The 23,535-nt window shown below is 37.4% G+C and overlaps 1 protein-coding gene across 17 annotated transcripts in view; it reads left to right on the forward strand.

The window, feature by feature from the left end:
• The window catches only part of ptprf (protein tyrosine phosphatase receptor type F), a 565,520-nt gene that overhangs the window by 521,613 nt on the left and 20,372 nt on the right, over positions 1-23,535 (forward strand). For 7 of the 17 annotated variants that reach the window (XM_031900923.1, XM_031900922.1, XM_031900927.1 and 4 more), the window contains 8 exons: positions 3,702-3,719; positions 7,926-8,036; positions 17,343-17,612; positions 17,952-18,533; positions 18,637-18,770; positions 19,076-19,220; positions 20,899-21,204; positions 22,861-23,054. In XM_031900923.1, coding sequence (XP_031756783.1) covers positions 3,702-3,719; positions 7,926-8,036; positions 17,343-17,612; positions 17,952-18,533; positions 18,637-18,770; positions 19,076-19,220; positions 20,899-21,204; positions 22,861-23,054 — 1,760 coding nt within the window. The remainder of the gene's footprint in view (positions 1-3,701; positions 3,720-7,925; positions 8,037-17,342; positions 17,613-17,951; positions 18,534-18,636; positions 18,771-19,075; positions 19,221-20,898; positions 21,205-22,860; positions 23,055-23,535) is intronic. The other 10 variants (XM_031900925.1, XM_004913961.2, XM_031900929.1 and 7 more) reach the window with 3 other exon arrangements.

Here is a 23,535-nt window from a genome sequence, read left to right on the forward strand (position 1 = left end):
CTGCCCACTTGGCTTATGGGGGTGGTTTGATCATAAGTACATGATGCATAAAGCCAAATTAAATTCAGTTATTCTGCAAGTTGATGGTACTAGGCCTTGTGAAAATTGTCAATGTAAAGTATTAACCTTTGGGGATGGTAAACCACAAGTGTAGTCCAGAAATGTAAGAGTCCCCAATCAATATCTTTCTTACTCCCGAAGTTTTAAATTCTGCAAGAAGCTGGAAGAATAGCTTTGAAGTAATCAGGTTGAATTTCCCATTTGTATAAATTTTATTCCCAGTGCCAGGCAGGGGCTGCAGGGCATCAGATGTCTGATGGACTTTGAAAATCAATGTTAAGTGCTTTGAAATACAGCTTTCTTCAGCTGCCTCTTGTTTATTTAACTCTCTGCAAACCATAATTGGAAAGCACTTCTCCTCTGCCATCCTTTAGTAGAATGGTATGTTATAAGAACCCTCATGGGACTAAACTGCCCTTAAGTATCCTCCATATTGTGTCCAAAAATATGAAAATATCTTATTACTGTGTGTGTAACTTTATTGCCTCTACAAAAAAATTAAAGCACTGTATGGAGTCTCACAACACTATTGCAATAACAAAATGATATCTGTCACAGTATAACCAGTATAACCTACCAATTTAACTATGGAACTGGGGTGGAGAAACTATTGATATAGGCATGCTAATTTGCCAGTAAACTTTGTACGAGACCAGTAGACAAGCAAAAATGGTTATACGTTTGGGATTTTGAAAATAAAACACAAATGTTTTATCATGTGCTTTTGATGTGTTCTAAAAACCATCAAACCTGAATGATGATAAAGCCAGTGCTGTTCAATGGAGCTTTCCAGGCAAGGGTATCTTTTATCTGTGTAAGCTCTTCATCTTTAACAAAATTAGATGCGGTTTGGTAGATATCACATCCCACTGCAAGCCCACAGGCCAGATGGGGTACGCCATGGCATTTTATAGCTAAAGCCAGCCTAAGGGCTCAAAAATTGAACATAATTCGCACCATCCATAAAATATATGATATAAGCTATAATATTTTTTGCTAGTTTTAAATTAGTAGCCGTGTCTGAGAAAAAAAGAAAACAAGGACTTTGTGCTGACCCTGTAGGTCGCTTGAAAGAAACATTTACATTTTTGTTGGATGATTGGTGCAAGTTGGCTTCCATTGCAGTAGTTCATGCATCTACTCCAGTGATGTGTAAATAGTAAAAATTCAGCGGGTGGCTTACTGGTTTTAACTGCAGGATTGGTTGCATGCTCGTATCATAGAGATACCTGGCCATGAAACATTGTTTTACAACAACGGCTTAATGAAATGTTGAAATACTCACTAAGCCAAATGTGTTTATTTTGCTAAAGATAATTAAGGGTGAACTTTTTGATAACAAAGTTCTTTTTGCTTCAAGGTGGCCATACATTGGCAGATTTCACCTGCCAATTTGGGTCTTTCAGACTAATTTGGCACCCCCCATGAGCTTACTGGACTGATATCTGACCTAAAATTGGCCAGATCTTGATTGGGCAGGTTTGGTTTTCTTGTTGGATCAGGAACCGCAGTCCTCCGTGCAACGCTCCATATACCTGACATTTTAATAAGATCATTTGGCCCTAGGGATACAAATTAGGATCGAATTAGCCCAATATCACCCATTATCAGGAGAAGAACTGCTTGTTTGGTGACCATGTATGGCCACCTTTAGGTAAATTAGTTTACATAAGTTTATTATCAATAATGGGAATCATGGTACCTAAACCTCAATTACAGTTGAATGCAAAAGTTTGGGCACCCTGGTCAAATTACAATACAATTAAAAAAACCCTGTATCTGCAAATGTTAATGCACAGTTTCATTTTACTTTGCAAACTTTCACAGGAACAAAGAAAATACTAATTGTGATGTGCAAACATTTGGACACCCTTCTACTTGTCCAGTGGGAAATGCTGTTTTTGCAAGGTCCCTGGCCATAATTACCTCATTATGCCTTAATAGCCATTAAGTTGTCACTTGTTTGAAGCTAATTGATGTCCTCAAAGAAGGGGAAAGCTATAAAAGGACTGAAAAATGCTTCCAGCTCGTAATTTCTACTGTCTATAACGCTATCAACAAATGCCAGTTAGGGGGAACAGTGGAAGTCCAGGCATGATCTGGAAGAGAAAGAAAACTCTCAGCAAGTATGCTGGCCAGAAAGGCAAACCCTAATAACTGCAAAGGTCCTGCAGTATGGTTGACACAGGAGGGGTGTTGCATTGTTCCATGGTGCAGTGTTGCTTACACATGATCTGCATCATGAGTAGGAAGTTTTATATTGGACCTAATCACAAACATAAACATCCGAAGTATGTAAATATGTAAAATTTAAAAAACAAAACAAAAAAACCCTTGGGGATTGATGAACTAGAAGCTAAACTCTTTGGCCACAATGTTTGGAGGAGAAATGGATCAAGATTTGATGAAAAAAACACTTTGCCAACTGTTAAACATGGGGGTGCATCCATTATTCTTTGGGGTTGTGTGGCAGGCAGTCAGTGAAAGAAAAGAAAGCTGTGGGTTTTGTAATGGCCTTCACAGTCACCTGCCTTAAACATCATGGATACAAAAGGCATTTACAAGTTGTGATGTGTCAAAAGGCGTGTTATAAAATATTGACTTAGGTTTTCCAAACCTTTGCACATGCCACAATTACTATTTTCTTTCTTCTATGTTTTATTGGTTGTAGGATAAAGTGTAAATGTGCATTAACCAAACATGTCTTCAGATGAAGTTTCAGATGGTTAACTACATGTCTACAGACAGACCCTGCATCCTTGTTGACAGCCATAGACTTTTGAGGATGCTGAAAACTGCAACTCATTAAACACTCAACAGTAGCATGTGATGGTTTGATGTACCTGCATTACAGCATGCTTTCCTCAGTACTGAGCCACATAAAGGAGTGAATAGCAGGGCCAGTACCTCAGTGCTGATTTTATTTTTAACAAACTAGTACAAATTGATATATGGATGTATCTTAGATACCTAGTATATCTTTAGTATATCTTTATCAGTGCAAAAAGTGCATTTCTATGTTTGGATACAAATAAACTAGTTGCTGCACCAACCAATGGAAAATGTTCAAGGGTGGTTGCATTCCATTTCCCTTGTCTTTGTGATGCATTTGCTGTAGTAAAATTATGTATTGCTTTGGTAGAAAAGAATGGAGCTTGGCTTGGAATATCTGAAACCTGACCATCTTTTCAGAACCTACTTTTATAATGATATATTATGATTAACAAAGCTACTGGTTTTCTTTTTTCAATTTTTTAATCCCCAATAAATGTACAAGCCAATATTCAAATTTATGACTACATGTGCTGACAGAGCTTGTGTAGCAAAAGACCATCTTCCAAACTAAACAAACTAACCTTTCCTGTATCCCACACTCCTCAGTAAAAAAACACGGTATCCTATTGCATTTGAACCTAATTGTTTTTTCCCTGTATTACACCTACAGTCCTGCTGCAAACCTGCCTTGAAGACCGAAAAAACTAACTCATTCATTGATGCAGGTGGTGTAGTTTAGCCCCTGTAGCTGTGATGGGATTAATTAATCTTGCCACCTTCCCTTCTGCTCTTTTACTATCCTTTCTCCTATTCTTGTTACTAACATCTTCTTTCTAATCTTGTTTGCATTCAAATTACCTCACCAGGTGGTACACCAATCAGAGGTAAGAATGCTGGGATGTCCTTCAGCCGTCACTTCACGCCATATTCCTTTTGATTTATCCTTTTGAATCCACAGTCAGCTTGTCAAACCTCATGTACCCCCTTCCTTCAGCATCCACACTCACAATGGCATCTAGACTCTCATCAGGCAAATGTTTACCATGTGTCTGTTCTGTACAAGTAAATATGGTCATGAACCACATTTTATTAGAAAGCCTGAACTGTGTAGTAATATTTTTGATTCATGAACCACAAAAAATGTACAATGCAGTGATGAATTTCTCTTGGTTTGGTTTTTCATTCAAAATATCTACAGTGAAGGTTGTTTTTTTTTTTTTTACAACGTAAAGGTTGTTTTACAATGAAAAAGGAATATTTATTTTTTGATTTGGCTACAAATATGGAAAGCTGTATCACGAATTCTACTAAGACAGTAAGGGTTAACCAATCTTTTTGAACTACAATTCATAGCAACTCCTTGGCAGCCTTCAGTTGTATGTAGAATGTTGAGAACTGTACTTTAAAACCTATTTGCAGGCCTTCAGCTGCCCATACCTGTAGGATGAGATACATTGGTTCATCCACTTAGCTGAATGCAAAACTTGTAGATGTGATTTAAATTGGCTATACACTGGCTGCTATTTATGCCCAGTATGTCAGGTGGTGTAGCTGAAGTCTGTCTGCATGACTAAATCTCGTCAAGTATGAACACCTTTAACCATCAGGAGCAGATTTAGCTAGAATGATAAAGATTAGTCTGTTCTGACTGGAACAGAAGTGGACATTTCAACCAGGCAAGCTGTCAGTAACATTGACTGTGCAATTGCTAATTAAGACATCTCGTATTATGCCCAAGCAGGCTGATCTGATCTTTTTGCCCTGACCATCAAGGATCATATATGGGCCTGTGCAGAGTCATAAGTTGTCATTTTGAGCCCATACAATGATGTTTTGCCATTTGGTAAACACTCCCTATAGTCAGTAGTTAATATCTGACTATATATATATATATATATATATATATATATATATATATATATATATATATATATATATATTAATATTAATATAGCACCTTGTAGCTGGTCATTTATGTAAAGATTCACTTGTTTTCCTTAATTAACACCATAGGGTGGGCTAATTTGGGTTTATTCAAATGATTTAACATTGGGCTATTGATCAGATCATGCAGAAGGCATAAGCAATATGGCTAGCAGAATACCATGTGGTGGCAGACCTTTGATAAAAATCTAGATGTCCCAGGCTTATATATAAATATGACATAGAGTTTTGGTCCCATATATGGAATCCAGTTAATAGTTATATTTCTGTTGTTCTGTGATAATACTGATGGATCAGGAGACCATTCAGTATATGGTGGGGACCAAAGGCCATACTGCCTATTAAAGCAAGCTTTTTGAAAAGCTCCTTTTTGGAAATTGTGAAATTGCATTGTATGTTATACTATTGTAGTTTAAATAACTTCTGAAGGCTTTTTTTCCTAGGGTTCATTACATGTAAATTATTTCTATTATTTTCTTAACTGTGCAAGAGCCATGTGCCTGAAAATAAATATATAATTTTCTTTGGAACCAGATCTTTTATTATTTGGGTGTGTTCTAGTCATTACATTTTACAAGTATCCTTGCTGTTATGTAATAATATGCTCACACATTTTTACCACAAATCTGAAGATTTCATACATATATTCAACTGTGATAAGTCTAAATCGCCTGCTCTCAACATGTCCAGTTGATTAAGGCTTATTACTACAAGATATTTTACCACATACGAGCCAAGTAATGGTTCTTAGGAGCATTGTTTGGCAAGTCTGTTCTACGGTGCCTTCATCTATTCATCCCATTGAGCAGGGCTGTCCAACAGTGGCCTTCATCAGGTTAGATTAGTGCCATAGGCCAGCATTTAACTAACGAGGTGTTAATAAGATTTAAGCTGACCATACATGCACCAATATAATTGTGCCAAACAAAGTTTTGTATGATTTTTGGACCGCGTGTGGGCTCAGAATTATCGTCCCGAAAATTTTTGTACCATTGCTAATGGTAGTTTAATCGATCAGACAGGTGACAAAATATGTGCATGTATTTGACGATATACTTGGGGGGCGTACAATGCATTTCCAGGAAGTCGCTTTCGTACGATTGGTGTTTGCCAAGTATTTCATGCTCAGAACATCCCTCGATTTGTTATTTTTAGAACTTTATCCTACAATTTCAGTCTGAATGTTAGTTTTAGATCGTTGCAGTTAAACATACGATCTTTAACCCAACATTTGCTGTAAGAAGACTAAAATCTGAACGTGTATAGCCACCTTTAGTAATTCTTTGTCCTTAAGCACAGTTTGTTTTTCAAAGCAATCAAGTTGGACAGCACTGCTGAAAAGTGTGAGTTTATCATTTGCTGCACATCATTATGCATAAAATGGTCCTCTGTGTTTGTTGTACATGTAAAGTTTACTTTTATAAGTGCTAGGTAAATACTGTGTCTGGTTGGTGTAAAAATGTAAACTAAATCCTGTTTATGCCGTGCAGCCTTTAACTTGAGAAACAACATATATTAGAAAAGATCTGAAAAAGTCGACAAAGAAAAACTATTTAAGCTTGAGGTTAGCCCAGCAATGTTACATTTTAGAGAAGCCCAAAAATCAAACCTGTTGTTTTTCCAGTTATAAGGTGATAATTATTCAGTATTCACTCTGTGATTATTATTTGAAAAACATAATTTCTAGAACTGTGCATCTTGAGTGGAAAGAAAAGACCAAACAAATTGTACTAATGCATTAAACATCTGATTGTCCTTTAATTTCATATGTTTCTTTACACTGTTCTTTAAATATATGGTATTTTGATTGTGATAATCAGATATTTACTTCATGGACTGAGAATTGTTGATATCTCTGTTATAGAGGTACATCTTTGAGCATTCTCAGTGATGGCACTTGAGGGCTGCAGCCTGCCTGTCCCTGCTCAGCAGCCTTATAATATTATGTTGCTGGCATCTGCTGTGGAAATTTGACACAATTTTTTGTAGCTGAGTAATGTTTTCTTGTTCATCATGGAAAGTGACAAACTTGGTTTAAGCTAAATTTAATACCTTTACAGCCATTTGCCTAACCCCATAAAATAAAAGAATTGGTTGTAATGTACTACTAGCTTTCCTTGTTTGTGACATCAAGGGGACAAGGAATATTAAGAAATCACACCCATGCAAAAAGGTCTATTTATTTAAATTTGTTACTGTACAAGTTCAAAGCTAGCACCATCAAGTAATATACAAAGAGATTATAAAGAAGGGTGTTATCGTGGCGAAATGACAAGCTGGACTAAACTTCAGTGGAGTTAAAAGAATATGTTATACTAGGCCTGTGTACAGGAGTATTTAGGCTAACATAGTGACAGTTGTGTGTACAGAGAAAGAAAACAATAAAAAAAATCTCCAATTGTTGTTTAAAAACAAGCAGACGTAAATATGGAATGCAACATGGAGTTACCACATGAGAAGGAACACTTAGGGGGAGATTTACAAATCCATGAACGGTCCGAAGGCTTCCGAGTGCGTAATGATTGGTATTTTTGCGACTTTTTCCTCGCCGTCACGATTTTTTCGTATATTTTCCCCGACTTTTTCCTCGCTGTCGCGAAAAAATCAGATTGGCTTTTCCGCCTTTTACTATCGCTCAATACGAAAAAATCACGACGGCCACGAAATAGTCGCGCAAAATACGATAAAGTCGCAACGGCGACGAAAAAGTCGCAACAAATATGAAAAATCGCGACGGTGAAGAAAAAGTCGCAAAATTTTCGCTTCCAATACGATTTTTTCCCTTTCGGGATTCGGATTTGTGGATTAGTAAATCTGCCCCTTAATCTCCACTCAAGCAAATCTTTTTAAGTATAACTTGAAAGCAGCCCTAGGAAGGCCCCGTCTCCCTACCATCAGATTTAACCCACATGATAGTCTTGCTTATACTTAGCAACCATACTTAGCAGGGATCCCTTAAGACTAATTAAAGGCTTGTTAATGTTTCTCTTAGTGAAATGCTGTATTTATGTAGCCTGAGCCAACTAAGCAAAGTTGACTTGTCTGAATTTTGTTGTGGAAGATGCATACAAAACCTTGTCAACCACTAAAGATCTAATTTTTAAAATGTTTTTCTCTCTCTCTCTACTTATTCATCTCCCTTGCAGGTGCCTTGCAGATAGAAAACAGCGAGGAATCTGATCAGGGCAAATATGAATGTGTTGCAACCAACAGTGCAGGGACACGTTACTCAGCTCCTGCTAACCTCTATGTTCGTGGTAAGATGCCTGATACGGACTGAATTAATTACCCCCATTGGACCTCTTCTAACATCTTCCAATTTGCAGCCAGCCTGGACTCCTAAGGCAGAAGAAATATTTATCTGGGTGGTTGTTCTGTGTGTGTGTGTGTGTCCATGCTGTGTATGTCGTATATATTGATTTAATATTTGGATTATGTATGTTCTGCCATTAACAGTACCTACTAAAAGGCGTGAGAAAAAAGGCAAATTAGTACAATTTGCATTGCCACAATTAAACTGTATTATCCTTTCATATTTTATTTCATCTAAACCTATTGATGTCAATGGCCTATGCCATTTTTTAAGATAATGCAAAATTTCCCGTTATAAAAAGGTCCCTAGGGAAATAAGAGTATGCTTGACTGTTGCGAAAATAGTGTATGTGCCAGTTGTCTGGATGTATTGTGTGTTTGTATTTTGTCTGTCAGGGACCTAAATTCCTTGAAGCCAGAGTACCTAATACGTCTCCATAGAGCTGAATGTTTGTCAAGTGTTTTGTGGTGTTCTTTTCATTTATGGCTTGCTTTGTATTCAGTTTGTGCCCAACAATATAGTCTTCCCCATTGTTCAAACCTTCATTTCTCCATTAAGCTGGCCATACACGCACCGATAATATCGTACAAAACCTCGTTTCGTACGATATTCGGTGTGTGTATGGCAAGTCGGTGAGTCGACCAATATCGCAGGAGGCTGCTGATATCGGTCGACTCGCCGTTTTGGCAGGTTAAAAGATTTTGATCGGGCGCCATAGAAGGCGCCTGAGAAAAATCTGCCTTCAGGGCTAAATCGGCAGAAGGAGGTAGAAATCCTATTGTTTCTACCTTCTTATCTGCCGTTTCAGCCCTGAACGTTAGTGGCAGATTGGAACGATCTTTTGTGAGACCGATGGTCGCACGAAAGATCGCAAATCGCCACGTGTGTGGCCACCTTTAGGTTAATGCCCCATGGAGAGATTAGTCACCCGCGATAAATCTTTGCTACTATGGGTGACTAATCTCTCCGAAATGCCTTTCCACCAACAAATATTAATTCTCTGAAAGTGACTAAAAAATTTTGAATGCACAAGATACATATTTTCACACAAGTCAAACATACACCAATTTTACCCATATGTTATAATGGTATTTGTCATTCCAGACTTGGGACAATTTTGTGTTCTACCTGTAATTTTTTTTTAAAGAAATGCTATACTAAATTGGGTGAAAATATTTGGTTAAACAATGGTACTGCTAGGGGAAAATAACCATACATTTTTCCCGCTATTATGAAAAGGAAAATAACTTAATTAAGTATTCCTATATTATGCCATTCGTATAGTGAGGTGCTTTCTGAGAGACTAGGTACTTTGATATTTCCTTTCCTTACCTATTCCTTTGAATGCGGAATACAATATGTACAATAGCTGTTCCTTTTGGGGGGTGGGGATCATTTAGGAACTTTTAAAGGGGAAGTAAAGAAGTAGCCTAGAATTGTTACACCTTGTGTATATATTCTTAGCAGTGAAGATCTGTGCCTCTATAGATGCCACAGTAGCTCTTATTTTCTGTGATTTGTAAATAATGATCTGGGCTGCTTTCAGCTACCTGATCTTGGAGAATGATTTAGAATGTACTCTGGCAGTCAGCTCCAAAGTTCACTGTAGGGCGCCCAAAAGCCACCCCCATTTTAAACCCCCCCCCCCCCAGGATTGTACATGCGTATCCTATTCTCTCACATATGGAGAACTGGGGACGGGACGTGCTGAAATTTTCTGCGCATCCCATTCCCAGTGCTCCATATGGGAGCAAATTTTAGCGCATGCCACCCCTAAATTATGGCGCCCTAGGCCCTGGCCTTTGTGGCCTCGCAACAAAGTACATATAAAAATAGCATTTCAACTAATTTTCGTTCTTCAATAAGTGGCAAATGATACTCGTATCCGCCATATTCAGCACATGCCACTTCAAATCAATGACAAACCGTTATCAGCAAGCACAGGTACGATTGTCCCTGAAACCTAAAATTATGTATGCTATGTGCCGCTTTAAGGTTACATTGGAGTGCAGATAGGGAACTGGGTTGTTTAGTATACCTACACAGGCCCACAGACAAAACCTCTGAATTTCCAGCTCTACAGGTAGAGGGTGGTAGCATTATAATGGAAGAGGTCTGAATGAAAAATAAATGAGTCTAAGCTAATGTCTTTGGATGAGAATCAAGATGTCTGGGTGATTTGTATGTCTGGTGTGGTGAATGATAACCTATTTAGTAAAGGGATGTTAATTGCAGGAGCTTCTTATAGACCCCTTTCATATCAATTAAATGAAGAAGCACAGTTCTTTTTGCAGATCTAACGAATAGGTTATGAAACTGGACCAGACAACAAATTGACTATTCTTTGCATCTAATGTAGACATTGTTACCTGAAAAAAGAAAAGGGCACTTAACAATACTGTGACTAATGCTAACAGCACATATATAATTTTTTTTTAAAGGAACAGTAACACCAAAAAATGAAAGAGCTTTCAAGTAATAAAAATATAATGCACTGTTGCCCTGCACTGGTAAAACTGGTGTGTTTGCTACTGTAACACTACTATAATTTATATAATAAGCTGCTGTGTAGCCACAGGGGCAGCCATTCAAGCTGGAAAAAAGGAGAAAAGGCACAGGTTATATAGCAGATAACAGATAAGTTCTGTAGAATACTGTGGCTCAAAAACCCCAGTTGACCATAACCCGATAATTCAGATAGACCATGATTGATAACTGCTATGTGCCTTTTGAGAAGACATCTAGGATTGCTGTCATACAGCAAGACCCAACTATTACTTTAATTCTACATTGTTTTCTGGTACAAATAGTGTACTGTTCAGTTTTAATCTTTGTCTGACTTGGATTTATTTAAAACCTATTTAAATACAAACAGAATATGGAATGAAGCCTAGCACTGCTGCTTATCATAGTAACCTTCTAATCTGTGTGGCATTTGTCTATTTTGTGGCAATGTGATATTGCTTAGTCTTTACTAGTGTACAAAACTCATGAGTGAAAACAACATGAGTCCACATTAACAATATTTTCATTCCATAATGAGGAAGATGCTATTCCTTCATTCTCAATTCTGTGTTAGTGTACTTCCTGTCTCTCTCTCTTTTTAATTCTATTTATCCTTTTGGCTATAACAAGTTTACTTGCCAAAGAAAATCTAAAGTGCATAATGATGGTAGTGCTAAACAATACCTCCCATTCTGAAAACAACATCTTAGTCACAAGGCATCTCATGTGAAGCTTTTCCCTGGGAAGGGGGGGTATTATCTAAGGAATTTACTGTATTAAATGGAAGTAAGTAAAATTTCCAATAAACACATCCCTCTGATTCTGATTCCTGCATGTGACTAAACAGGGAATAGCAAACAAGAAATAATTTTTCCCTAAAGGAATGGACCCACCTGCTTCCAGATTAAAGCAGTAACGAGAAAAGTTATAATGGATCCCATATGTTAGTACCAGTCTGTTTGCTCTATGTAAATTGTATCTTTGTGGTGTGTATGATAGTGTGGTGTTTGTAGACATGCATTCTGCTCCATGGGATGTATATTGTATTTATTACAAGTTAATGAGTCAATGATTAGCATTTGGATTGATTTTTTGGAAACAAATATGACTCTGAATAAGTGCTTACATATTTTGGTATGTGTTGATTGATAATGTGTGTTAACAGATAGTTTCACTGTTGCCATGCATTTTCATGGACCATACGTGGATTGCTTTAATTGAAAGTAGAACTGGATATTTCATTCTGTTTGGCAATGTATGTATCGTGCGGTGGTGCGTGTTTGTGACGTTGTGATGTGGACACATGCAGCTTTGCCGTTTTTACTCTCTCTGTGTTTCTCCTTGTCTCTCTTCTACTTCGTCATCTTCATCGCACTGCCATTCAAACAATTCTCCATCTCTCAGATCAGCGAGAAGGTTGGTCCTTTTCATTTCTTATCCAGATAAAGACTGGCACGCCTGGTCCAGCCCCTTCCTCTTTGGGGTGTCAGCAGAGCCAGGCTCAAAAGAAAGCTTTAATTCTGCAGTCCCCTCGTCTTGCTTTATTACTGCATTCTAACCTGTTATTTTATTGCCTGCCTGTATTGCGAGCCTTACAGTGTATTGTGTCATTGACCTATCCTCTCTGTGCGCACGCTCAACTGTGCATGGTCCTCTCCAGTTCTTTACAATCCAGCTCTCCTTGGCTATATCTCATTATACAGAAAGAAACAGTGCTCCCACACATTTAGCAGTTCCTGGCAGGTGTTGGCTTCAAAAAGGCACTGTACCTTCAAGAACCACTTTCTAAACAAAAATGTCCAAACAACAGGCACACTTGGTATATGGAACACATTGACATTCTATTGTTAGGTTTATTATTCGTAATATGCTTATGTCAAATAAGTATTTCTATGATGTCACACATCATCCATCACAGCACGACTATATCTGTTCGTGACTCAGCTCTTCATTAAAGTTTTTGGCACTAAATGTTATTTTAAAACGGTTTTTGTAAGATATTGCTTAAGGAATGTCACATCACTGATTATTCTACATGTCCTGTACAGCTAGAGAACATACAGTTGTGTCTGGTCTATATTGTATTAGTCATAATTAAGCAGGTAAAACTTTGTTTCCCTATAGCTTCTGTTCATAAGATAAATGCATTACCTACTTTTTGTAATCCTGATATTGGACTCATGGGCAAGACCATTAGATCAGTTCAGTGGGGATTATCCCCACAGCCTGAATAATCAGATCCTTGTATGCATGGGTAAGTTTGTGTGCCATGGTCTCTATACTTTTCCTTGCTTTTTATGCCTGGTGGGAACCGACAGTGTCAGTGTTTTTATTAATTTCCTGTTGCACAGTGCCAACATATATAGCAGCTCTTTACAGATATTATACAACATTCACGTCAGTCCCTGCCCCAGAACAACTAAGTCTAAGGACACTATCACATTTCTACACTAGGGTCAATTTTCTGAGGAGCCAGTTAACCTGTCTATATGTTTTTGGAGTGTGGGAGAAAACTTCCTTCCTGCCCTTACCCTCAAATAACACAAAATTATATTGCAGTAAATATGAATAACATTTGGAGTGTGTTTATTGGCACTTCTAGTATTTTGTATGTATTTTTTGTACCACCCATCTTAATTGGCTCTTTAGAAATGCAAATATTCATTTAAACATAGTTCTTAAGCAGACCAATAGATGATTGTTAGAAGGGCTCATGTTATAATACTTTGATTTTAGCATTTTGATTACATAATTCCAAATATATTTCAAATATATACTAAATAAAAATAATTAAATAAGGGCATTCTTTTTTTGTCATGTTTTTCTTTGCTGGTGTTTCTATATAAAGCCATTTCTCCTTTGAACAAGAAGGCAGTTAAATTTACCAGATCTAAAACGGTTGGCAATTTTTTATGTATATTAAAAGTGTCTTCAAATTGTTCCGTTTATGCCAAAAACTGGGTAGTTTTTACTTTAAATAGACAAAGTACCTCTAATTAGGGTAGAGATAGCCTATAACTATTGGAAAATTAAGTAAGAAAATGAAAGTGGTGAAGTTTTGATATTGATCATATGCTTCCCGACTCTTTGTGATGTAATGTGAAGGTAAAATGATTGGTTTGCCACCTTTAATAAGGGAAGAATTTAAAAACACAAAAGGCAAGTTTTGCCAATATTAATATGCCAATGCATGCCCCATTTATAATTACTCTGCTGTCAACTTCAAATTCTGTGTATAATAAATTATTGCAAGTACGTATGGCATTTCAATAGCAGTGTTTCTCTTTAACACGTGTTGCTCATTGCTATTCCACAATGATCAGTAGCTTGGCCCCCAGTGGAGAATTTAGTGTTTGTTTGGCTATGGATAATGACACGTACACTTCTCTCAGCTGTTTTCCTGGAAGCTGCTCTGTTCATCCAGGCATTTAATTATTGCTCTGCAACTCTGCAAGGTCATATATTAAAGAGTTCTTTTATCTCTGTGCTGCAAATCTGCTCTCCTCTCTCCCACCCCTTTATGTTGTTTTCATCTGAGAAATTTCCCTGAACGAATGCAAATTGCAAAGCACAAACGACCCTTCTGGACCTTGCATGTGCACATCTGAGTAACAAGCCCTCTCTGAAGCCATAGTCTAGCAATGATATATGCTTTCCTAGACTTTTGTCACATCAAATAATTTCACTTAAAATTTACTCCTGATATATAATCCAAAAATGACTAGGGTCCTGAAAATATGCTGTCTAAAAGTGTCAGCAATGACAGATTTGTGACTTGACCAAAATGTGAAAAAATTGTCCATTATATCAAGACTTTAAAGGAGAAGGAAAAGTTAAAACACATGAGTGGCAAATGTTAGGCACCCCCCCCCAGTGATTGTAATCGCTTACCTGAAACCCCCCCCCCTAACATTTTGGAGCCTCTCAGTGATGGTAATGTCTCCTTTAAAGAAGAAGGAAAGTCATTTTAGCATTTTACTGCCAATAGATTTGCAACATTAGTGCCACCTAGAACAATATATTTATTCTGCAGAAACCATTAATATACCTGAGTAAACCTGTCTGTAGCCCCTTAGAGAGGAAGTCAGACAGTGGAACATCATGTTTACAAAAAGACAAGAAATCCTGTGTTTCTTTTGATAAGAGGGCTCAATAGGAATTCTACCCCTATCTAGCCCTAAACAAGCTGTTGCTTGGTCACCTCCAATGGCACACAATCAAAGTCTTTTGATTGTTTCTTCCTCCATATCTGGCCCTGCGACTAATGGTAAGCTAGTATTAACAGTACTATAAAGGGATCTATGTTAGTGCTGCATTTTTTAATCTTTTTTAATCATTTTTTTCTGCATGGCAGAACTTCCTACATATGTATATCTCTTGGCTTTAACAATATCTACATTTTTTATGCATATGAATGACCCAAGTGATTTGAACAGTTCAACCAAAGTGTTCTGTTATAAGCAAGAATGAACTATGTGTCTCCTTAGTGGCCATGCTTTGGATTTGTTTTAGAGTTAAATTACAGAACATTAGTATCCCATAGAACACTTTCTTTAGACTTCCATTATCTGCAATTCTCTCCTTGAAAATGTGCCAAATGCTCTAGCCATGTGTATATAGTTGCCTTAAGCTGAAAGGGATACAGATCTCAAAAAGCTTATGTAAGAGCAATTCCCCAAAATTATGTTGTTCTCTGTCCTCCCTATTTAATTGTCATTACTTTAGTCTTGTGTGGCAATACCTTTCACCTAACAACTTGAGTTAAGGTGTCCACTTTGTAGCAGAATATCCAACCATTTGTCCAAATGTCACTGCATAATTGTATTCATTCAGCGGACTGGAAACTCGGTTCAGCAGTTTGTGAAAGTTCATGGAGTTGCGAGCATGTGAATGTCTAGGTGTGTCGGTGACCCAATACATAACAAAAATTACTTATCATAGAGACCCACATATGAACAGGTGATTTATAAATTTATTAAACAGTTTAAAAATGGTGTGTAGAGACATATTAAGCACTAATATTTTTAACAGAAATATAAATATATACAGTTAAGATACAGTATCTCGGCTTATAATAAATGGTTCTTTTGCTAGATGGTTGTTGGACAAAGTTCAAAAATGGCCTTATTTGCTGGCAATTCTCATACTTTTGCCTTCTGTTCCTTTCTGCGGTTACATGAGTGTAAAATGATGCCACCTTTCCAAATGTTTATCAGGATGGTAAAATTCTCCTCATATTCCCATGGGTGAAAAATGCAGTCTTTTAATGCAGTGAGATCACTGGTGAGTGCAATGTGAGACCCTCTTGGTGAATTGGGCATCTCTGCTCATGGATTTGGGAAATATATCCCAGCTTTTTAGCTTTGAATGCTGTAAATGCATGCAGAAGGCTATTAAATTATTCAGTATTCCGCAGTCTATCTCCTGCTGTTCTACTTTATTGTGTTTGTCTGATTCTCTCTACTAGAGAAGTCTTTTTTACTACAGATTCATGTGGTATGCTCCAGTGACCTCATAGCACATTATGTGATAGATATGTCAGGCTTATAACTCTTACTAGCTCTAGTAAACATTTTTAAAATTAGGATTAGCTTCTAAGTAATCTCTAATTTAAGTATGGTGCAAATTGAATCTTTACCAGCATGCTTGTGTTAATTACATATGCATTGTATAAAATATTATGGGTTCATAAGAGAAAGTGTCAAAGCCAGATATAAATATGCAGGTACACTTGGTGATGTGGATTGGTGCCTGTACATACATTCTGTCAGTGTTTTAGGTTGTCCTTCTATATTGACCCTCAATATATTGGGTATCTCCTCAGTATGCTTTGACCCTTATGTTCCCATTTCTAACCACGCATGTTGTAAATCCTGTTCTATTGCTGCATGCCTTTTGTAAGGTTCCAAGGTCAGTTGTTTCTTCCTAACCTTTTTATTTGGGTCTTTCTTCATAAAACCCAGTTCCCCTCTGCCTGCAGCATGCTGGATGAATGCATGTAATATGTTACTAGAACATTGCTTGCTCTTCCAAAGTGAGATGTTTCCACTCTCCTAAAAATGTGTCATGTTAGGATGGAAGCCACAGGCAGTTAAGATGCTGAAAAATTGGAGCTCATACCACCATCATACTATAATCATTTTCATCCACATTAGTCACACGCTGAAGGCTGGCAATAGCCTTTCACACTGGCTTCATACTCATGCAGGTTCAGTAGCCTTCAGCAGATCTAACGTGACATTCAACATTTCTATTTCTTTCTCAAGTTCCAGAGTAATTTACAATATTATACTACTAGAAATGATCACTTGGCAGACTAGTCTGCTCATTGAGACATAACCATTTTTAGTATCTTTATTACATTGGTAAAGTCTCCTCAGTGGGTTCATTAACTGGGCATCAATAGGTTTAATATACAGTGCTCCATATAGTAGTTTAAAACTGTGTTTGTTTTCCCCAGAAACTTGATCATAATCTTTGAATATGTTGCCAAAATGCTGACTGACTAAAGCATCTTTGTAGTTCCTTTTTTATTGCATTCTTATTCTCAGTCTCTGCTGGCCAATACAGTGTTCGGTGTTCAATTTATAATAAAGTTTGCATTACCTTTACTATGTTACTACTAATATTTTTAGAGAAATTTTAGATAATTATGCTGAGTTAAATTATTTTCGGCATTACATCCAGGGCCACGTGGTAATAAATTTTCCCTTTTTAATAATTGTTTCTCTTTCACTTTTTTCAGTCCGTCGAGTGGCACCAAGATTTTCTATCCCTCCCAGTAACCATGAAGTGATGCCTGGGGGCAGTGTTAATTTAACATGTGTAGCAGTGGGGGCCCCTATGCCCTATGTCAAATGGATGGCTGGCCTTGAGGAACTCACCAAAGAAGATGAAATGCCTGTGGGCCGCAATGTTTTAGAACTGACCAATATCAAAGAGTCTGCCAATTACACCTGTGTTGCGATCTCCTCATTAGGCATGATTGAAGCAGTTGCACAGATCACTGTGAAAGGTAAATAATAAACTGACATACATGATGAGATTGCAATGTTCCAATATTTGGTCCAGTACAAAATGTTTGTAAGAACATCAGAGATAATATTCTCATGTTGTTCATAATTGTATGGTTCTGGCCTGGAGGCTGTCAAAATGCTGGGTTTGTACCTTAGTAACTGTCAGAGATAAGGTTTTTTTTTTGGTTTTTTTTTTTAATTTTATTTGTAAAGAATAGTACTATAATAGACTATAGATTTTATAGACATAAAAATGAAATAATTTCAAGATTTTTTTTTTAATGTGTGTATTCTAATAACTATTAACTGGTTTTGTTTTTTTTTTTTAACTTTTACAGCATTGCCAAAACCGCCTTTGGATGGTACAGTAACAGAGACTACAGCCACTAGTGTCACCCTAACTTGGGATTCTGGCAACCCAGACCCAGTCTCTTATTATGTGATTCAGTATAAACCCAAAGCTTCAGAAAGCTCATTTCAAGAAGTTGATGGAGTGGCAACAACTCGGTACAGTATTGGGGGACTGAGCCCCTTCTCAGAGTATGAATTTCGCATCATTGCCGTAAACAATATTGGCCGAGGACCTCCAAGTGAAGTGATAGAGGCTCAGACAGGGGAACAGGCACCCTCAAGCCCACCTTTGAAGGTCCAAGCTCGTATGTTAAGTGCCAGTACTATGCTAGTTCAGTGGGACCTACCAGAAGAACCAAATGGCCAGATAAGAGGTTTCCGGGTTTATTACACTACTGATCCACACTTGCCTTTTAGTATGTGGCAAAAACACAATGTTGTTGACAACCACTTGACAACAATAGGAGGTCTGACCACAGGAACCACTTACAGCATTCGTGTTCTTGCCTTCACATCTGTCGGGGATGGACCGCCTTCTGACATAATTCAGGTCAAAACACAGCAGGGAGGTGAGTTTTTATTGCAGTGGAGGATTAGGATGTGTTAATGGAGTTTAACCTTTCTTTAAATGGAAAGTGATTGTCAACATTCTATAATGGGTTTTTTTTATAGTTCCTGCGCAGCCTGTTGATTTCCAGGCAGAAGCTGAGACTGACACACGCATATTGCTCACGTGGCTTCTCCCACCACAAGAACGCATTACCAAATATGAGCTGCTTTACTGGGAAGGAACAGATGGAGAACAGGTTTGAAACAACCATCCAACATCTTCTCTCTTACTGACATATTCCCACAACTATAAATTGTGTATTACTCAATAGGATGGCTGCAAACTACAAATGTTTCTGATGCTTTTAGTTGCATACATTAAAATATGGTACTACTTTTGAAATGGTTTGTGAAGCAAATTCTTGTGAACATCATGAATCAATATGTATGGAAGTATTTTATTAAAATGCTTTACAAGATTTTACAAAGTGTATCTGGAAAATGAATTTAAAAAATTCTTTCTTAACATCCTAGTAATATTTTGCATTCTGTATTGTTGCAGCAAAAGCTTATGTTTCACCCTACCTCCTCTTATGCTGTGGAGGGTCTGAAACCGGACACACTTTATCATTTCCGATTAGCTGCGTGGTCTGACACTGGAGTTGGTGTTTACACCCCAGCAATTCAAGCTAGAACTGCACAATCTAGTAAGTATGCAAAGAAAAGGTTCTATAGATTTCTATTTTATATTTAGAAATAATTATATGTAAATTGTAATGAGGCATCATTGCTTCGTGTTTGGCGCAAAAACTGGTAAGTTTTTTTTTTTCTATGATAAAAACCCCCTATCAGGCATGATACCTACCCAAAAACATTTATACCCATCCTTTCACTATACAAGTGATAGTGAACCTTTGGCCTGCCAGTTGTTGCAGAGATAAAACTCCCTAATTGCCTATATATATTCAGTTTGTGGATTTAATATTGCAGGGAGGAGTTCTGCAATTTCTGCAGTAGCAAATGTTGGCTATCCTTGCTCTAAATGGACAATAGACCCCTGCTTGCTTTTAGGCTCCTAATGCTTTTCTTTGATTTTGATGCTTGCTCTAAAGTGTTCAAAAAATAATATTGTAGGGTTTTACTGAGCAGCTTGTATATATTATGCAAAAGGATTTCAGTAGGGATGTGTCAGGTTCGGGAAAGAATACTTGGAGTAGATATACTGTGAGATGCATGTACAGGATATCCGCAATATTTACTTGGGCATGTACACACTAATGTTTGTTATGATCTCCACCTTTTGTTGAGTGTGTGGTGCAATTGTTAATGGGTTCTACGTACCATTAAAAGTAGAATTGGATCGTTCTAGTTTACACATTTGAAGGGGGCAGAGATCATAGATGCAGGTAGTGAGTTTGAAGCACAGCTACATTCTAGCCAATGTTTGTCTTCCATTCTGAAAATTGGACACCCATTTGCCATGGATACAAATACCCAGCTGTACATATCCCTAGTACTTCACATAAGTTATTGCCTATTATGTTTGGCAAGCACTTTCCTGTTCATGCATAGCTGGTAGGAGTCTGTGAATACCTATTGTTATTTAGAGTTCCCATACCGTTATTTCCATGACCTGTGAATGCTTCTGCTTATGTTTTTATGTTTTATCATCGGTTTGTGAAACTGTTACCTATCCCAGTAAAACGTAGAAAGGAAAAATTACTGTTTAGCAAGTGTTGTTGTAGTGTTACACTGCTTAAAGGACAAGTTACACTTTAAACTGTTTATATGTATTAAACTGGAAAAAAAAATGTATGTATACTTATACATACTTTTGTACTTTTCACATTTATATCTATATATCCAGTCTATATAAATACATTATTTCTTAGAATCGAATATGACAGTTTTTCATTTCATAATTCAGTAGAGTGATGATTACTATTAGACTCATTTTAAGCATCCTGTGTAAGAACTAAAATCGTATTCAAAAATGCTTACCTGTTGTGTAAACATGTGCCTTAAAGCCCTGTGGTAACTTGAATGGCTGCCCCCAGAGCTACACATACAACTTATACTGTTCTAAAGCAGATATCTTATAAGATATCTTATATGTTACAGTGCAGGTTTTTTAAATGCATAAAAAAAAACCATACATTTTTTGTGTCACTTGTCCTTTATTTTTTGGCATGTTCAACAGCACCATGCAGTATGCAGGCACTCTTTAAAGATTTCAGTATGATTATACAGTTGTGATTATTCTTTCAGATTGCCCTTTGTGCAATAAAGCAATGGTTACAGTTTCACAGGTTTGTTTGCATCCTTGTCATTTTGCATCTGTCATGGTCATTCCCCTACCCTTGCCTGCATTTTTTTTATCCTCAGCACCCTCAGCCCCGCCACAGGATGTGGAGTGCTCGAGTCTTAGCTCCACTGCCATCCGGGTAAGTTGGGTGGCCCCTCCAGCTTCCAGCCGCAACGGGGCCCTGACCCGCTACTCACTTGCCTACCAAGCCCTGGCTGGGGAGGACACATCCCGGCATGTTGTGGACAGCATCTCACCAGATATCTCCAGCTGGGAGATCAAGGATCTGGAGAAATGGACTGAGTACAAAGTATGGGTGCGAGCTCATACAGATGTAGGGGCTGGGCCTGAAAGCTCCCCCATCATTGTGCGGACAGATGAGGATGGTAAGTGTACCAAATCTGGCACTCACCTCTCTGCACAAGGGGCAGCTTATCTTTTTCTGTAGCACAGTAAAATCAACACATAAAATGCTGTAACCTTTCAGCAAATTCTCTGTATCCTGATAAAACCATTTTGCTTTGGACCATTTTCATAAATTATGACAGAAGTGGGATTTACTTTTTGCAAGATTTATTCTAGAAGACCTTAATATCCCCATAGTTTGACTATTAAAAATGTCCATGTTTTAACAATATTGTAACCAGGGCTAGAATTTCTTAACCAGTTGTATGCATTATTAGGTAATAGTAATTAAGGGAACGCATCCTAATCCTTTTTGGTAATGACATTCCTTGTAGAATGATACCTGCTCAGACATTTCATTATTTTGCCTGTACAGTGTTTTGCTTATTATAGTTAGTCCTTACTCTTCTATTTGCCATGCTTGAAAAAAAATTAGTATGTGACAAATTTCCATATTATAAGCCAATTATGTGTCCAATGAAATTTCCAAATATATCTGAAAGGGATTCTGGGAACAAATTCCTTAAGGCTCTTACCCACTGGGTTTGTAAAGCTAAAGCCAGGACAATAGCTGATCAGATTCCCAACTACAGACTGGTTTCGCCTTTCTTGGGGCTTATCAGTGTAGTGCAGGGTTTTCTGATCAGCTTAGGTAGAGCCAGGAGTGAGGATTCACGTATGCAAATAAGTCAAAGGGATTCTGGGAACAAATTCCTTAAGGCTCTTCTTAAGGCTCTAAGGAAAAATCCCATTTACATGGGTTTATCCTATAGGCTAAAGCTTATCCACTGGGTTTTTAAAGCAAAAGCAAGAGCCTTAAGGAATTTGTTCCCAGAATCCCTTTGACTTATTTGCATATGTATGAGGCAGTCTCCTCAAGCCTTTTAACTTGTCCCCAAATATATCTGCAAATGCAATTCATCTTCTGTGTTTATAGGAATCATCATTTGAGACAGATGTAACTTTATGTGTCTTTTGCAATATACTGCATTATTAGTTGGGAGGTGCAGAGAAAACATTTTTCCTTTAGCGATTTTCAGTTTTTCAATAACCAAATGTATATACAGGTATGTTACCTTTTATCCAGAATGCTCAGGACCAGGCGTTTTCCAGATAAGGGATCTTTCCATAATTTTGGATCTACATACTTTTTCTTCAAAAAAAAAAATTTAAACATGAATTAAATTCAGTAGGATTGTTTTGCCTCCAATAAGGATTAATTATATCTTAGTTGGGATCAAGTTCAAGATAATGTTTTATTACAGTGAAAAAGGAAATCGCTTTTATAAATTTGAATTAATTGCTTATAATGGAATCTATGGGAGATGGTCTTCCCATAAATTGGAAATTTCTGAATAACTGGTTTCTGGATAATAGATCCCATACCTGTACTTCAGTAACCCAGATTCTGCACCACAAGTTATTTCTCTGTTACTCAACTTATAGTTCATTTTAAGAAATTCCTTTTAAAATCCTAAATATTAATTGTCTATATATTAAATTCTCCCATGGTCCTCCCACTGCTGTCAAGATGTGTTCATTGTAGTTCATTGTAGCTCTAGTTTTTTTTATGAAGACTTCGCTATTGTGTGAAGGACTAATATTTTGCTTTTCTATTCCGTACCATTCCACTTCAGTGCCGAGTGCACCACCAAGAAAGGTTGAAGTAGACTCTGTAAACTCCACATCTGTTCGTGTGACATGGAAGTCTCCTCTACCAACCAAGCAAAATGGGCAAATTAGGGGGTATCAAGTCACTTATGTTCGTCTAGAAGGTGGAGAGCCTCGGGGGAATCCCATCATAAAAGATGTTATGCTGTCAGAGGCTCAAGTAAGTTTTGATATGTAGCAAGGTATGTTTAACAAACACTGTGGCTTTTAATTTTTGGCTATGTTAAAATAAAAAAAAAAATGTAGGCGCCTAAAAAACCCTTTTTGGGGTTTACTCCATAAAATGGAGTCTCCACTGGTTTGACTACCTCTCTCCTTGTCTTTGCCCACTTGTTGCCTTGATCTGCGACCCACTAACCCTTAGCTGGTTGCAGTACACATGTTGTGTTATGTTGCAGTCTATCAAGCATGGTTCTCCTTTGTTGCTGTAAAGATAGCAGTGTATATCTTACATGTATATACCCAGACTTACCCAAATATATACCCTTCAGTAAAACTAAAACCTCCATATACTGAGCATGACTTCCCGTATCATATTTATCCAAAAATATGTGTGAAAAAACATCTCCTCATAGCATGTATACCCATCAAATTTGTTATGCATGTAACCTTTTTCCACAAGTCTGCACCAGGTGTAGTGT

Source organism: Xenopus tropicalis, chromosome 4 (genome assembly GCF_000004195.4).
Source record: "Xenopus tropicalis strain Nigerian chromosome 4, UCB_Xtro_10.0, whole genome shotgun sequence".
NCBI lineage: Eukaryota > Metazoa > Chordata > Amphibia > Anura > Pipidae > Xenopus > Xenopus tropicalis.